The sequence below is a fragment of the Microcaecilia unicolor genome, chromosome 3 (assembly GCF_901765095.1).
Source record: "Microcaecilia unicolor chromosome 3, aMicUni1.1, whole genome shotgun sequence".
Taxonomy (NCBI): Eukaryota; Metazoa; Chordata; class Amphibia; order Gymnophiona; family Siphonopidae; genus Microcaecilia; species Microcaecilia unicolor.
In genome coordinates this window covers 233,425,104-233,437,556 of record NC_044033.1, presented here as the reverse complement: position 1 = coordinate 233,437,556, position 12,453 = coordinate 233,425,104, and the positions used below count along the sequence as shown (strand labels likewise).

Genomic DNA, 12,453 nt, shown 5'->3' with positions numbered 1-12,453 from the left:
CCTTTCTAGTTTGGTCTGCCCTGCGTCTGTTTCCTTTCTTTTCAACGTGGACCGCATTTAGGCCTGCCTGGCGGATCTCCCTGCCAACTGTGTCCTGTGTCTTCGTCTGTGTCAGCTTTCCGGGGAGGCTCGTGAAAAAATTCTTTGAAGCTCAGTTCAGTTCATCGGCATCGAGGTCGGAGGCATTGACATCAAGTGCTGCATCGGGAGTCACGGTAGGGACGGCTGCTGCGAGACCCCAAGACACTGAGAGCAGTGAGGCATCGAGTTGGTCTACACCTGTTTTCAGGCTTCCTGCTATGCAGGCCCCCAGGACTGTCCATCATCGGAACCAACCCCGAGGTGACGTACATCGGGCGAAGGCCAAGAAGCACCATCACCAATCTTCATCAACACTCAGTGTCTGTCGGTAGCTCCGAGGCGCTGAGGAATTCGGCACCTGAGAAGCATCAATGCTGGGAGAAGCACTCCCCCTCCATCCAGGAGGTGCTGATGCATGCATCTCCCAGAAGCCGAGATCCTGCTCCCGCAGCGGCCCCAGCGGTTCTGCATCCTGAGCTCCAACCGGCCCCGCAGCCTTTACCGATGGTGGTCCTCTGAGTGCATCTGGACAGCCTCATGCAGCAATGTGCATTGGGGGGTGCTTGCACCTACCATGCCTTCAGCTGCAGCCCCGCCTGGCCCTCAGTCTACGTGCGGCCTTCCACACCAGCGCTGCTTGTGGCCCCGGTGTTGACAGTCACCCCTTTGTCAGTGGAGGAAGTTTCGTCGGAGTCGAGGCGGGAGCTGGGTCCTCAAAACCGTTCTCGAGGACATGGGTCCTCGACGTCAAGGAGGGTCTCGGACATCCCTGAGGGAAGTGCTTCACGATACAGAAGCAGAAGAGGATCCCAGGTACTTTTTCTCCGATGAGTCCTATGGGATCTTTTCTGAGCCGTCTCCTCCACCTATCTCCAACTGAGAGCCTCTCATTCACCTCTTTTGTACAGGAAATGGCTGAGGCTATTCCATTCCCCATAGAAGTGGAGGATGAGCCCAGGGCCAAGATGCTTGATGTCCTGGATTACACCCCCCCCCTAAGAAGGCAATGAAGACTCCTCTCCACAAGGTACTCAAGGTAGTCGTTGTTAGGAACTGGGCGTCCCCTCTGTTCCTGTGGTCCCCAAGAAAATTGATACGTAGTATTGGATCCATGGGGAACCTGGGTTGGCGAGGTTTGTTACCCCACGACTCCATGGTGGTGGTGGATGCTGCTGTCAAAAAAGCCAGGAGTACTAGGGACTATGCCTTAGCTCCCCCAGGCAGAGAAGCTAGAACCGTGCACTCTTGGGAGAAAGATGTTGGTCACTATGCTCATCGCCTGCATCCAGTCATACCAGCTCTTCAGGAGCATCTATTTGCGGAACTCGGTGAGGCAGCTGTTGGGCTTGGTTGATTCACTCCCGTTGGAGAATGCTGAGCCTTTTCGCCAGCTGGTCAAGCAGCAAAAGGCGTGTTGCAAGTTCTTGGCCAGGGGCACTTACGACACTTTTGACATGGTATCCAGAATCTCTGCCCAAGGTGTAGCAATGCGCAGATTCTCCTGGGTGTGTGTTTCTGACCTGGACCATTCAGTCCAGCAGAGAATAGCGGATGTTCCTTGCCAGGGGGATAATCTTTTCAGGGAAAAGGTTGAGGAGGTCGCTGTCCAAATCAAGAAGCATACTGATGCTATGTCTTCTCTCTCCCGCCGCGTGTCTTCTGCTACTGCCTCATCCTGGAGGTATTTTGGTACGTCATGGAGTGCTCCCTATTCTAGGCGTAGGTACACTCCTGCAGCTCACCAGCCTGTTCAGGATCAGCCTCAACGCACTCATTCTCATCAACAGTGTGCACCCAAGGCCCCTGCTGCTGCCCAGCAAAAGCAAAGGATGAACTTTTGACTGGCTCCTGCATAGCATAGCCACTATGTGTCCGTCCTGGACGACTTACCAGTGGGGGAGAGGTTAATATTTTTTCACCAAAGGTGGCCTCTCTTAACCTCTGACCGATAAGTTCTTCAAATAGTCTGGCTTGGATACACCCTCAATTTGCTTTCCAAACCTCCAAATTGTCCACCGAGAGCCCATTCTTTAGGCTCTCAGCACAGGTAGGTACTTGCAGAAGAACTCTCTGCCCTTCTCAAGGCCCATGTGGTCGAATCAGTCAGGAACTATTAAGGTTTGTTATCAACTACCCAGTTCAACGATTGGAGTTCATAGGAGCCCTGCTCGATACGAAGAATGTCTGAACCTACCTCCCGAAGGCGCATGTAGACAATCTTCTCTCACTGGCATCCAAAGTTTGGACATTGCAGCAGGCAGATGTTGAGATTACTGGGCCACATGGCTTCCACAGTGTATGTTACACCCATTACACGCCTACATATGAGATCTGCTCAATCTCTGGACAGCCTTTAGTTTGATTCATGAGAGGTTTGCTTTTGTCAAAGGCCCCGTCAGACCTCCGCCAGTGTCATGGGATCTCAATGTTGTTCTCACCTAGCTGATGAAAGCTCCTTTTTGAGCTACTGAATTCTTGCCGTCTTAAGTACTTGACCTGGAAGGTCGTTTTCTTGGTGGCTGTTATTTGAGCTCGTAGGGTCAGTGAGCTTCAGGCCTTAGGAGTGGATGCACCTTATACTGTTTCATCACAACAGAGAAAGTAGTCCTCCGCACGCACCCTAAGTTCCTGCCGAAGGTGGTGTCTGAGTTCCATCTGAACCAGTCGATTATCTTGCCAACATTCTTTCCCCCGTCCTCATGCCCATCCTGGCGAAAGCAGCTTGCACACCTTGGACTGGAAGAGAGTGTTAGCCTTTTACATGATGGACAAAGCCCTTCAGACAGTCCGTACAGTGTTTTTTTGTTTTTTTTTTTAAATCCCAACCAGAGGGAGAGGTCGCCATCGGTAAACGTACCATACCATATCCACTTGGCTAGCGGATTGCATTTCCTTTGCTTATGCTCAGGCTGGGCTGATTTTGGAGGGTCATGTCACGGCTCACTTGAAGTCAGCCTTCATTAAAGAGATTTGCAAGGCTGCAACGTGGTCTTCATTCCACACATTCACATCTCATTACTGCCTTAAGCAAGATACCCGATAGTCGGTTTGGGCAGTCAGTGTTGTAGAATATGCTTGGGGTCTAGAATCCAACTCCACTCACCTAGACCTGTTTTGTTCTGTTCGGGGTAGTTGTATTTCATTTCAGGTTAATCTGTTATGTCCTCACCGTTCTGATGCCCAGTTGACCAATGTTTGTTGTTTTCTGTGAGCCCGGATGCTGGGAATTCCCTACTTGTGAGAATAACAAGCCTGTTTGTCCTCAAAGAATGTGACGATACTTACCTGTAGCAGGTATTCTCAGGGGACAGTATTCTTATTTTCACATTCCCGCCCACCTCCCCTTGGAGTTCTTTTCATATGTAGTTGTTTAGTTACTTGCTTTTATATTAAACTAAGGCAGTGCGTTCGTGCGTTGGAGCGCTGCTTACGCTCCTTTAAAGCTCTGGAATTTTCCTCTGGCAATCTTGCCGAACCGGGCGACGCTGGACTGCATCAATCCACGTGTGAGAATAAGAAGCCTGCTGTCCTCAGAGAATACCTGCTACAGGTAAGTATCTTCGCTGTATCTCTCTATCACCTGTAAGAGGTAGAATCTTGCTGTGCAGCTCCGTCGCAGGTTCCTGTGGTTGGCTCCTGTTTCTTTTCTGATGTTTCATTTCAGCTGGGGTAAAGGCTTTTTAAATTGGCCTTCTTGGTGAAAAGTTGGTGGAGCCAGATCCCTCCAGCACCTCTCCCCTTTCCTGTGGTGGGCTTCAGTTGAGCTTGTAAGGCAAAGGCTTTCTTCATCAGTGTTTTCGTTGTGAACCTGGTGATGCCAGATCCCTCCCCTTCCTTCCACCACTTCTACCCTCCACGGCTTCTCTTATCTCTTTTAAATCTGATCCTGCAGTTTCTCTTTTTAGAGACTTCATTGGGGAGTATTCTGTGCCAAGGACATTTACAGTGAGCCAGACATAAAAGCCCTCTAGCAGGACAGAACAGGGAGGCCCTTGGGAAGAGAGAAGTTGCTCTGGAGTATTGATCTCCACAGCTTGTATGTAAGCTACCCGAACCTGATATAAGGTAAACTAAACTTGACTTTAAGCTTCATAAGGATCTTGTTCTTGAGGTCTGGCTGGAGGGCAGACTTGTGTGGTAAAACTTGGCAAATGTAAGTGGTATATGTGTATCTATTGTTGATTTATAGATGAGAATCTTAAGCCTGTGTAAAGTTGCCTATGAGGTAAAGAGACTATTCTGTATTCACTGTACCTGTGGGATAACAGGCTTCAGTAGTTGTTTTGTTTCACTTCCCTTTTTGTTTGGCTGTATGAAGGCTGCCACAACTCAGTTTATGCACAGTCTTTTGAAAGTGCCTGTTTAGTGTTCCTCTATTCTTTTTTACCTTCATTTAGAGAGCTTTGAGTCCCCTCAAGTTTTGTTTTGTTTTTTTTTGACAGAGAGCAGTTAACCTTTTTTTTTTTAAAGCTTTTTTGTTGTTGTTGTTGTTGTTAACTATTCATTTGAGTGAAAAAAATATTTCTTCCTATTTGTTTTAAAAGTATTTCCCCTGGTCCTTGAACTTTTTGAAAGAGTGAAAAATCAGTTCACTTCTACCCGTTTTACACCACTCAGGATTTTATAGACCTCAATCATATCACCCTCTTCCAAGCTGAGGAGGCCTAACCTCTTTAGCCTTTCCTAATTTGAGAGGACTTCCATCACCTTTATCATTTTGGTCGCTCTTCTGCTATATCTTTTTTGAGATACGGCGACCACAGTTGAATGCAATATTCAAGATGTGGTCACACCATGGAGCAATACAGAGGCATTATAATATTCTTGGTCTTATTTTGCATACTTAATCTAATAATTCCTAGCATCCTGTTTGCTTTTTTGGCCAGCATAGCACACTGAGCAGAAAGATTTCAGTGTCTTATCTACAATGACATCTAGATCGTTTTCTTGAGTGCTGACTCTTACAATGAACTATAGCATCAGGTAATTGATTTGGATTATTCTTCCCAATGTACATCACTTTGCATTTGAAAACATCAAATGTCTTCTGTCATTTGGATGCCAGTCTTCCAATTTCCTAAGGTCTTCCTGCAATTTTTCACAATCTGCATGTTTTTTTGACAATTTCGAATTGTTTTGTGTCATCTGCAAATGTAATCACCTTGCTCATTCCATTTTCCAGATAATTTTAAATAGCACTGGTTCCAGTACAGATCCCTGCAGCATGCCCTCCTCCATTGAGAGAAATAGCCATTTAACCTTACCCTCTGTTTCTGTCCAATAACCAATTCCTAATCCACAGGACATTGCCTTCTATCCTGTGACTTTTTAATTTCTGAAAATACAAAGAAAATGAAGCAAATTGGTGAGGCAGTACTTCCCTTGGCAGAACCCATTAAACTATGTTCTGTAATTTTGTCTTGATAATAGTTTCTACTGTTTTCACAACAGATGCCAGCTTATTGGGCTGCAGAGTTATTTGCTTCCATTAGTCCAAGGCTGATGGTTTCCAACTGAAGCCTCTTGGTACATCAATTGTATAGAGCTCAGAGCCATTTAAAAAAAAACCTTGTTTTTCTTTTGCTCATTTTCTTTATCAGGCAGCGGGGAGCCACAGAAGCAAAGGTTCTTTTCTGTTGGGTTGAGGTCCACTTTTCAGCAGCTTTTCAAATACGCAAGCGGATTTTCTCAAGCTTTCTCTGGATCTGGAGAAGTGGCAGTTACATCATATTGGAGAGTCCTGGGGATGGATCTAATGACACCCAGAAAGATGGCCGAAGTCTGCAGATTCCTCAGCCTTTCGAAGGACCCCAATGTGGCGGGTCTGGATGCGCTTCTACAACAGTGGCAAGCGGACCACCTATATGATTTTCCTCTGTGGCCAATATTGAGCAGAAAACTTGTTTAGCTGTCTGTCTTCCAGAGAAAATGATCCATCTAGCTCTGGATTGGCAATCTGATAAAATTGAAGAGACCTTCTGATTCCAATGGACGATCCCTCCTTTTCTGGTCTTGAAGGAAGAAAGTTTGCTTGAAAGAAGTTGTTTCTACTCTTCTGCAATCCCCCCCAAAAGATCTACATCTACTACTATATATGCTCAGGTATAGAGAAACCTTTGAATCTTGGTGTTCAGTTAAAGTGTCACTGCCACAAATTCTAACCTTTCTTCAAGAAGGGCATGAGAGAGGTCTTTCAATTCTCTCAAAGTTCAGGTAGTAGCTCTTACTTGTTTTAGTAGTCATCCAACTGTATTCTTTGTCAACATACTCAGATGTGTATTAGTTGAGAGATATCAATCACCTTGGGACTTGATCAAGACACATCTGTCCTGAACCTTAATCTTGTTCTTTAAGCCCTTTAAAAGAAATTAAAAAAAACCTTTTTGAATCCCTACACAAAGCTACTTTGAAAACATTTTTCTTAGTAGCTATGTCTTTGGCCAGAAGGCTCTCAGAAAGGGGTCTCTACAAGATAAGGCTTGAAGCTCTATGTTCTACTGAAGTTGGGGTGTCCATACACTCCCTTCCTTTTTCCCTAAAGTGGTTTATGCTTTTCGTGTTAATCAACACTACTTTTCTGAAGAGGATCGTGGATAAGAATTTTCCTCCTTATGACTCTTTTACACTATTTAGAGGTCACTAAAGATTTTAAATGCTCAGTTAATCTTTTAATTCTTCTCTTCGGACCCAAAAAGGGTTTGTGTGCTTCTAAATTGACTATAGCTCATTGATTAAAGTACACTATATCGGCTTTATCTTCTAGATGTGGCAGCTGGGGGCAGAAACTTTCTTTGGAGCTTGTGGGTTAGCACGTTCCCTCCTAACTTGAGGGCTTCTTGTAAACATCCCACAAATATGGACTAATCCTTTGGTGACACTAAGGAAGGAAAAATCAGCTCTTACCTGATAATTGTCTTTCCTTTAGTCCAAAGGATTGATCCAGGTCCCTTCTCCTTCTGTTTTGTTGGATTATTTGTTGTTCCTGTTTGTGTTTTGTTCTTCAGAGACAGAGTTCTTCTTACTGCTTGGCTATCTGAATACCAAATGCCTTATGTGGCAAAGTTTAATTTGTTCTCCGTCTCCACCTGTTGTTAGATGGGCACAATCCATAAATGTTTAATTTGTTCTCTGTCTCCACCTGTTGTTAGATGGGCACAATCCATAAATATGGACTAATCCTTTGGGACTTAAGCAAAGAAAATTATCAGGTAAAAACTATTTTTCCATTCAGATTTTCTAGATTAGATGTTTCCAAATCATTCACAGTTTACTGTGTGTTTGTTTTGCTTAAAGTACAAAGGTTGCAGCTGTGTCTTCTCAATCTAATGGGAGACCATCCCTAGAGCGGACGACCTCCCTCCATGACTCATCCAATGTTTATGGCATCTCAGGTATTTACCACACAATAGTGTTGGGGTAGTTTAAATTGTATGGGGTTAGAGGCTATTATAAGTGAAATGTACGGACACCTACTGGATGCACTGTAATATGTACAGATGTTTAGATAAAAAAATTAGTAACACATTTTGTATTTAATAGATGAATTAGCACAGATATGAAAAATGTTTTTAAAATTATGGTAGCCTTATTGGTCCTGGTGAAAGCATTTGTGACAGATAGGACCAACCCTAGCATAGGACCTTTCAAGCTTTCATAATTTTGATCTTCAGATGTGACTATAGAGCTGTAAAAGACAAGTTTTTATATCTAGAGACAGGGCCAGCCTTTGTTGTGTTGACTTTTATGGAAACGCAGGGTGCATCAACACCAGTGCACCCTCTTACCCCCCCCCCCCCCCAACATATGGGCAAGGCAGAACAAGAAGAGAGGTTGAGGGATAATGATTCTGGGCAATGGGTGGAAGAGATATCAGGAATGTCTCACTGCTGTTCCAGCAGATCTAGACTAGTCAAGAACACATCTCAGGAACAAGCTCAAGGATAGGTAAGGATAGGTGCGTATCATCATCCAGGTACTGGAGTTAGTGGGGTTCATCATAAATTATCCCAAGTCTCAAGCCCATCATCTCAGGCAGAAGTTTTTTCTCTGCTGGAAAAGGATCACCAGTCTGGTAATTGTGGTAAAGGAAATTTAGAGGAATCAGCAGACATCACCAGGGGGCATGTTGAGAAGGTGAACTGTACAGGCTTAACTATGGATGTAATTGCTTTGGCATGTCTAAAGATGAGGTGGACTCAGGCTACTTAGAAGGCTCCAAGACATCATCTGTGTTACCAGACCCCTCTGGGGACTCTCTGGCCTTCATTATGGTTTGGTCCAATCCAACTCTATCTACTAAGCCCCTTTTTCTTCATTTTCAGGTTACTACTACTACTACTACTCATCATTTCTAATTAACAAAAAAAAAAAAGACAAAATATAATTCTATTTGGCCTACTGGTAGAATGGGCTTTGGTATTGTGTCCATTAGAGAGAGAGAGAGAGAGAGAGAGAGAGAGATTAAATGAAATCTTGGCTTCGGTCTTCACCGAGGAAGATTTGGGAGAGATACTGGTGTCAGAAATGGTATTCAAAGCTGACGAGTCGGTGAAACTGAATCTCTATAGACCTAGAGGATGTAATGGTATTTATCCCCGAGTACTGATAGAACTGAAAAATGAACTTGCGGATCTATTGTTAGTAAGAGGTAGTGTTCTATTGTGGATTAAAAACTGGTTAAAAGATAGAAAACAGAGAGTAGGGTTAAATGGTCAGTATTCTCAATGGAGAAGGGTAGTTAGTGGGGTTCCCCATGGGTCTGTGCTGGGACTGCTGCTTTTTAACGTATTTGTAAATGATTTAGAGATGGGAGTAACTAGTGAGGTAATTTGCTGTAGAGGAAGTTGTTAAAGACGATCGTGAAAAATTACAAAATGACCTTACGAGACTGGGAGACTTGTAGGCATGCTAGTTGTACTTATATATCAGAGAACATTACCAGATAGCAATACTCTGGACTCGTGTCTAGAGAGGTATACCTCTATAGCCTGAATGACAAGCTAGCTATTGTAAAATAAACCATGCCACAGAAGGAATATATTATTGTTTATTATGTAAAGAAAAATATATATATAAAACTGAAGCAAAATGCCAAGCAAAATACAGAAATAATTTGCTATAAAAATAGATTATCACCAGAATAGATAATACAATATGATTATAATAACGGACTAACTAAACGAGTGATTATACCAATCACAGCTGATATCCTAATGATTATTATGAGAACTTATCACAAGTCTTATGCAAAATACAGTTAGCAGCTGAATACACAGACCAGAGGTCCTGACGTAAACCTGTCTCAAACTAAGGACTAATTATCCCCGTGACCATAGGTAATATATCCTGTTATCTCACCTTGCTGTCTGTCACAGACTCCCAATGGTGGAGAAGCGGAGTTCCTCAGTCTCGAGCTGAAAACCTCAGCGAGCCTCCCAGTCCAGGAATAAGGTCCAAGATTTGTATATCTGAATGTAGATTACACAGTCTTCAGTAGATAAGGCCTTGTTGTAGCTGAGCAAACCCTGTGAGTTTGTTACAAGGCATGTAGTTCACTGATGTTTAGGAAAATCAGTCTTTTGCTCTCTTCAGAGCTTTCTATCCACCTGCCAGTCCTCCGGTGTTCCCTTTTGGTATCCAAGGGTCAGATGACATCACATACGATGACTTAATGTCCAGCCAGTTTCATGGTCATGAAGAGAGCCTTTGTTATAGATGGCATGCAAACTCCCTATCTGAGGCCATACTCCTGGAGCCGTGTCTCTCTCTCCTCCAGGTCTAGTTTGCAACAAAGAATATGTCCTTGGATGAAGTAATCTTGCAATGCTCAGCAGTAATTTTCCTTTGCAAGAAAGCTGGATTCTGATAGTTACAGATGTATTCAGATCACAGGCTGGTGAATCCATATTGTTATAAGAATGGTTCAGGCTTGTATAGGCCAAGACCAGCAAAGGTGAGATCTCAGATAAATACCCCTACAGACTGTGCATCTAAATGGCAGATGATGTTTCTGTGAACGTGCAAAGTTATGCATATGAGAGAGAGGAACCTGAATTATAGTTATATAATGGAAGGATCCACTTTAGGAGTGACCGTTGATGATACATTGAAACCCTCTGCTCAGTGTGCTGCGGCCGCTAAGAAAGCAAATAGAATGTTAGGCATTTATAGTAATTAGCCTTTGTATCGGTCCATGGTGCAACTGCACCTCGAAAGGAATGGAAAACAAAAATTAGCCTTTGTATCGGTCCATGGTGCAACTGCACCTCGAATATTGTGTTCCATTCTGGTCACTGCATCTTAAAAAAGATATAGTGGAATTAGAAAAGGTACAAAGAAAGGTGACGAATTTTCGTCAAGGGGATGGGATGACTTCCTTATGAGGAAAGGCTGCAGCGTCTAGTGCTCTTCAGCTTGGAGAAAAGATGGCTGAGGGGAGCTATGATAGAGGTCTATAAAATAATGAGTGGATTGAAATGGGTGAATCACTTGTTTACTCTTTCCAAAAATGCTAGAACTAGGGGGGGGGGGCATGCAGTGAAACTACAAATTAATCGGAGGAAATATTTCATCATTCAACATGCAATTAAACTCTGGAATTCGTTGCTAGAGAGGGTTTAAAAGAGGTTTGAATGGTTTCCTAAAGGAAAAGTCAATAGACCATTATTTATTTATTTATTGTATCCCACATTTTCCCACCTATTTGCAGGCTCAATTTGGCTTACATAGTACCAGAGAGGCGTTCGCCAACTCCGGTATGAACAAATACAAAGTGATGATGTGGTAAGATTAGTTCATGTGGTACAGTCACATTGGGGAATCGTAGAGCAGAAGAGTTGAGTTGTGTCCATTACTTACTTTGGTTTTGTTGTGTTGCAGAGTTCAGGCATTTAAGTTGGATCGGTAGGGTATGCCTTTTTAAACAGGTTAGTTTTTAGTGATTTCCAGAAACTTAGGTGGTCATACATTGTTTTCAAGGCTTTTGGTAGTGCGTTCCACAGTTGTGTGCTTATGTAGGAGAAACTGGGTGCGTAAATTGATTTGTATTTAAGTCCTTTACAGCTTGGGTAGTGGAGATTGAGATATGTTCCTGTTGATTTGGATGTGTTTCTGGTTGGTAGGTCTATGAGGTATCCTGGGGCTTTGCCGAAGATAATTTTATGAACCAGGGTGCAGATTTTGAAAGCAATACATTCTTTGATTGGGAGCCAGTGCAGTTTTTCACAGAGGGGTTTTGTGCTTTCAAATCGTGTTTTTCCAAATATAAGCCTGGCTGCCGTGTTTTGAGCAGCATAAAATGTATTGTAATGTTTTGGGATCTTGCCAGGTACTTGTGACCTGGATTGGCCACTGTTGGAAACAGGATGCTGGTCTTGATGGACCTTTGGTCTGTCCCAGTATGGCAATACTTTACCTGTTGAGGCTCAAGGGTGAAAAGGAAGAATATGTAGAAGCTGATGAGGATAAAACTAAACTAAAAAATTATTTCTGTTCTGTTTTCACAGATGGAAGTCTATGGATGTTTTTTGATAAGCAACTGTTCAGTAGGAGCTAAGTAAAGTAAAAATAGAAAAAGCAATGATGAGAGTTCTAAGGAACTCGGAAAATTTTGGCAGCTCCATTGTCTGACCTCCTTAGAGTCTGATGTCCTGGAAGACTGGAGAAGCCTCTGTATAAAAATGGAAGTAAGGAGGAGGTTGGGAATTAAATCTGTCAGTCTGAGCTTGGTGGCGAGTAAACTAATGGAAACACTTCTAAAGTGGAGGATTTTGAGGTTTCTGGAATCAAATGGACTGCAGGAACCGAGGCAGCATGGCTTCACTAGAGGCAGGCCAGTGGGTGACCAAAATTATATGAGGGGTAGCTCCATTTGGTGTACTTTGATTTTCACAAAGCCTTTGACACACTTCCACACAGGTGACTATTAAATGATCTGAGTGCCCTCAGTATGGGTCCCAAACTAATTGACTGGTTAAAAACTGTTTAAGTGGAAGGAGACAGAGGGTAGTGGTAAATGGAGCTTGTTCTGAGGAAAAGGGTGTTTCTGAGTGATACTGTGGAAGGTCTGGTAAGGTATCTCTTTGTGGATGGTACTAAAGCTTGAAGAATTGGCAACTCAGATTTAATGCTAAAAAATGCAGGATCATACACTCAGGTTGCAAAAATCCAAGGGAACAGTATAGTATAGGGAGGGGATGAAGTAGCTCTGTTTATGAAGGAAGAGCATAATGCCACCTAAAAGGTCATTTTCTTGGTGTCTGTTACTTCAACTTGTAGAGTCAGTGAGCTTATACTTAGCTTATACTTATATTAATCTTCAACACAACAGCGTAGTCCTGCGTACGCTCCCAAATATGCTTATTTCTTTCTGTA

At 43.3% G+C, this 12,453-nt stretch overlaps 1 protein-coding gene across 1 annotated transcript in view; it reads left to right on the top strand.

The window, feature by feature from the left end:
- The window catches only part of MVB12A (multivesicular body subunit 12A), a 97,292-nt gene that overhangs the window by 77,386 nt on the left and 7,453 nt on the right, over positions 1-12,453 (top strand). The window contains exon 7 of the mRNA XM_030197567.1: positions 7,375-7,472. Coding sequence (XP_030053427.1) covers positions 7,375-7,472 — 98 coding nt within the window. The remainder of the gene's footprint in view (positions 1-7,374; positions 7,473-12,453) is intronic.